The 4,321-nt window shown below is 44.2% G+C and overlaps 1 protein-coding gene across 4 annotated transcripts in view; it reads left to right on the top strand.

Annotated features, from left to right (window-relative positions):
- The first annotated feature begins 292 nt into the window (after window positions 1-292).
- LETMD1 (LETM1 domain containing 1) overlaps window positions 293-4,321 on the top strand; it is a 12,524-nt gene continuing 8,495 nt past the window's right edge. For 2 of the 4 annotated variants that reach the window (XM_011930663.1, XM_011930661.1), the window contains exons 1-3: window positions 293-472; window positions 1,024-1,175; window positions 3,930-4,045. In XM_011930663.1, the coding sequence (XP_011786053.1) occupies window positions 351-472; window positions 1,024-1,175; window positions 3,930-4,045 (390 nt within the window). In that variant the 5' untranslated portion in view covers window positions 293-350. Of the gene's footprint in view, window positions 473-1,023; window positions 1,176-3,929; window positions 4,085-4,321 lie in introns of all 4 variants that reach the window. The other 2 variants (XM_011930660.1, XM_011930662.1) reach the window with 2 other exon arrangements.

The following is a 4,321-nucleotide window of genomic DNA, read 5'->3' as shown; positions in this document are numbered from 1 at the left end:
GAAGCCCTGAGGCCCTAGGGAATCGCGGAGGGTCACTGGGCCCTTCAAGGAGAGGGTATCCTCCGTATCCTCCGCATAGCAAACCCACACCAGTGGCATAAGAACTTTCTCCCTCTGGGACACCCTGTTTCCGGTGCCTTTAAACCGGGAAGTACTGCTGTGTCCAATCCTGACCCTCCTTCCGCACTTAGTCTTTGAGTACTTCCCTTTCCTGGCTTGTGCTGAAGCCAAGCAGGCTATGGCTACCAATCAGCGCTCGGAAAAGACGCATGCGTCTTTGAACGAACGCGGCGTACAGTTACCTTTGACCCAGAAACAACCTCTTCTTTCTCGCTTCTCTTGCTGTGAAGATGGCGCTCTCCAGGGTGTGCTGGGCTCGGTCGGCTGTGTGGGGCTCGGTAGTCACCCCTGGACATTTTTTCACCCGGAGGCTGCAACTTGGTCGCTCTGGCCTGGCTTGGGGGGCCCCTCGGTGAGGGTCCTGTAGCAAGAAAAGCATTTTTGACGTTCAGGTTCTTTCAGTGTCTCAACCTTGCTTGCATTCTGTCTCTCAATTCTCAGAGTTCCACGCCTTGGCCCTGGAATTTCTATTCTTCTGCTCAGGATTCAAACTCCAACCCCCACTAGTGACCTGGCTTCCTGACCCTCTCTACTCTCAGTGCCCCATATTGTCTGCTCTCCTCGCGTGTTCTGAGCTCATCTTTCAGCCTCACTTCGGCTCAGGTTTTACCGCTACTATCTTGATTCCAGCTCTCTCTGACTTAGCCTGCAGTTCAAATTGTCCCACAGGCATTGCATTCTCTCCAGAGTCATGCCCTGAGTTCCTTTCCTGCCTGGCCTTTGCCTGATTTGTGTTTCACAGTCTGAATGCCTATCTCTTCTTGACCCCAAGACCTTCCTTGGATTTCAGAAGTGTCAAGCTTGGGATACATTCTCCGAGACTCCTGCTTTACATTAGGGACTCAAGGCGTGAGGGAGCTTCTAGGACTGGTTCCCAGATAGTCTCTTTGATCTTCCTTGTAGGTCTTCAAAGCTTCACCTTTCTCCAAAGGCAGATGTGAAGAACTTGATGTCTTACGTGGTAACCAAGACAAAAGCGATTAATGGGAAATACCATCGTTTCTTGGGTCGTCATTTCCCCCGCTTCTATGTCCTGTACACAATCTTCATAAAAGGTAAAAACGAAACTACATAAAATTCCTGAATCGGCTCTTGGGCAGGGTCAAAGAGTTAGCATAAATAAGATCATTTGCAGGTTCTGCTATGGGGATGTGAGCCGAGATATCTTATATTTCATAAATGACTGCGCCTTAAGCTAATTCTTATAAATTAGCACTTCTTGAAAATGTTTCTAGAAAGATGTTATGAGAAACAACTCATGACAGCAACATGAGGGAGGGAGAATATAGGTACGTTGTCGTACTTTCTTAACCACACACCTGGCTATAGTAAAAAATTTTTGTCCTGCACAGGGCAGGGATCTGTGGCTGTACAGACCTGCCCTGTGATTTATCAGTTGACTTACCTAGGAAAATGAGGTCCAACCCTTGTTACGAATCTATATTAGGTAGTATGTTGTAGTGGCAGTAGCACTTCGTAATACTTGGTTTCTAAATGTTTTGGTTCAAATCAGAGATCCTTAGTTACTAGGAGGTGATATGTATCATGTCAACTGTCTACTCTGGAGCCAGATTGCGTGATTCAAATCCCCGTTCATCACTGTGTGATTGGACTAATTAATTAATCTCTCCTCGGTTTTCTTATGCGTAAAATGGGAGTAATGGAACCTACCTATTTATCACATGGTTGTGATGATTTTAAAAATTGATATATGTAAAGTATGTAGAACAGGTCCTGATCCCTAGTAAGTGCCAAATAAATGTTAGGTTATTTTCATCTAAATGTTAGGTATCAATATTATAGGTTGGTGCAAAATAATTGAGGCTTTTGTCTTTCAGTGGCAAAAACCACAATTGCTTTTGCACCAAACCTATAGTATGCTCTATGCTTTTATCATAACACTATAATAAACTACATTGCCAAATCTGAACATTATCATAATTACTACTAGCTTCATGGACTTGAAAAATTACTTATCCTTAATCTGTAAAGTAGAGATAAAATTGGCTGCTTTTTCTGTTCTCGTGTAGATAAATAGGATCAAATGAGAAAAAGGGATGAAAGCATTTGTGTTTGTTTTTAAACCTTTTATTATTATTATTATTATTTTTTTTTTTGAGAGTCTCACCCTGTCACCCAGGCTGGAGTGCAACGGCACGATCTCGGTTCACTGCAGCCTTGCCTCCCAGGTTCAAGCAATTCTCCTGCCTCAGCCTCCCAAGTAGCTGGGAATACAAGCACCTGCCACCACACTTGGCTAATTTTTGTATTTTTAGTAGAGATGGGGTTTCATCATATTGGCCAGGCTGGTCTCAAACTCCTGACTGCATGATCCACCTGCCTTGGCCTCCTGAAGTGCTGGGATTACAGGCGTGAGCCACCGCGCCCGGCCAACTATTATGGAAATTTTTAAACATACACAAAGGTAGAGAGAATAGTGTAACGAACTTCCATGTATTCACCTCACTTCATTATCATAACTCATGGCTGCCAGTCTTCATTTATATACTTGCCTTATGTATTATTTTGAAGACAATCGATACATCATATAATGACATGTAAATCATTGATAAATATGAAAGCTTTTAAAAAATAGATGCAAGATGCCAGGCGTGGTGGCACATGCCTGTAATCCCAGCTACTAGGGAGGCTGAGGCAGGAGAATCACTTGAACCTGGGAGGCAGAGGTTGCCGTGAACCGAGATCGTGCCATTGCACTCCAGCCTGGGCAACAAGAGCGAAACTTCGTCTCAAAGAAAAAAAAAAGTTGATGCAAGAATTTTCATAGAATGAAGATTTAAAATGTGATCATAAAAATATATTGAACTAAACTACTTTTAAAAGTGTTCCAGGCCGGGCACGGTGGCTCACGCCTGTAATCCCAGCACTTTGGGAGGCCAAGGCGGGCAGATCATGAGGTCAGGAGTTTGAGACCATCCTGGCCAACATGGTGAAACCCTGTCTCTACTAAAAATACAAAAATTAGCTGGGTATGGTGGTGGGCGTCTGTAGTCCCTGCTACTCGGGAGGCTGAGGCAGGAGAATTGCTTGAACTTGGGAGGCGGAGGTTGCAGTGAGCCAAGATTGCGCCACTGCACTCCAGCCTGGGCGACAGAGCAAGACTCCGTCTCAAAAAAAAAAAAAAAAGGTGTTCCAGGCCAGGCGCGGTGACTCACACCTGTAATCCCTGCACTTTGGGAGGTCAAGGCAGGTGGATTGCTTGAGGTCAGGAGTTCAAGAACAGCCTGTCCACATGGTGAAACCCCATCTCTACTAAAAATGCAAAAATTAGCCAGGCGTGGTGGCACACACCTGTAATCCCAACTACTTGGGAAGCTGAGGCAAGAGAATTGCATAAACCTGGGAGGTGGAGGTTGCAGTGAGCCGAAATCGCACCACTGCACTCCAGCCTGGGCAACAGAGTGAGATGCCATCTCAAAAAAAAGAGAAAAAAAAAAGTTCCAGAAAGGTGGCTGGGGAATACGTAGGGTTAATTTAGCAAGACCTTTTGAAGTTAGGGAGCTTGATTTTTCAAAAGGAGTGACCAATGAAACAGAAGAGGGAGCCCATCCCATAGCAGATTATAGAAGCCAAACTTAGCTAGAAGAGAGGCAGTGCGCTAGGGGAGAAAAGGTTGAGAAAAGAGATTCAGGTTGACCTCAAGAGTTTCAAGTTATCTAGTTTAAAGCTTTGAGTATTGTTGGGGAGGGGTGAGAGTGTTTGCATGTGATTGAACATGGACTAGGAAGCTGTGGTTAAGATTTAAACTGGGATAACATCACACTCTGTCCTCTACTTTAATGAGGCAGGATTGCAGATGTTATGGGCTGATGCCAAAAAGGCTAGAAGAATAAAGACAAATATGTGGAAGCACAATATAAAGTTTCATCAACTTCCATACCGGGAGATGGAGCATTTGAGACAGGTATGGGCCAGGGGCAGATATCCAGAAGTTCATGGTGAGGTAATTATATTTAATCAAGATCTCAAGGTTTTTTCTTTCATTTGTTGTTCACCACTGATCAAGCTTTTACCCTTTGCCATGAGAACAAAATATTGAACTGAATGAGGCATCAGATCATTTGTAAGAATTGGGTTCATCCAGAGTTGTAGCCCTCCATAGCAAGAGCTCCACAGAATTTCTGGCACACTTTCTGAATGAAAGTTGTAAACACTAAAATCTAATTAGTTTCTGAACATA

This window comes from Colobus angolensis, unplaced genomic scaffold, assembly GCF_000951035.1.
Source record: "Colobus angolensis palliatus isolate OR3802 unplaced genomic scaffold, Cang.pa_1.0 Scaffold87, whole genome shotgun sequence".
In the NCBI taxonomy this organism is placed as follows: domain Eukaryota; kingdom Metazoa; phylum Chordata; class Mammalia; order Primates; family Cercopithecidae; genus Colobus; species Colobus angolensis.
The sequence above is the reverse complement of the archived record's forward strand: the minus strand, read 5'-3'. Positions and strand labels throughout refer to the sequence as shown.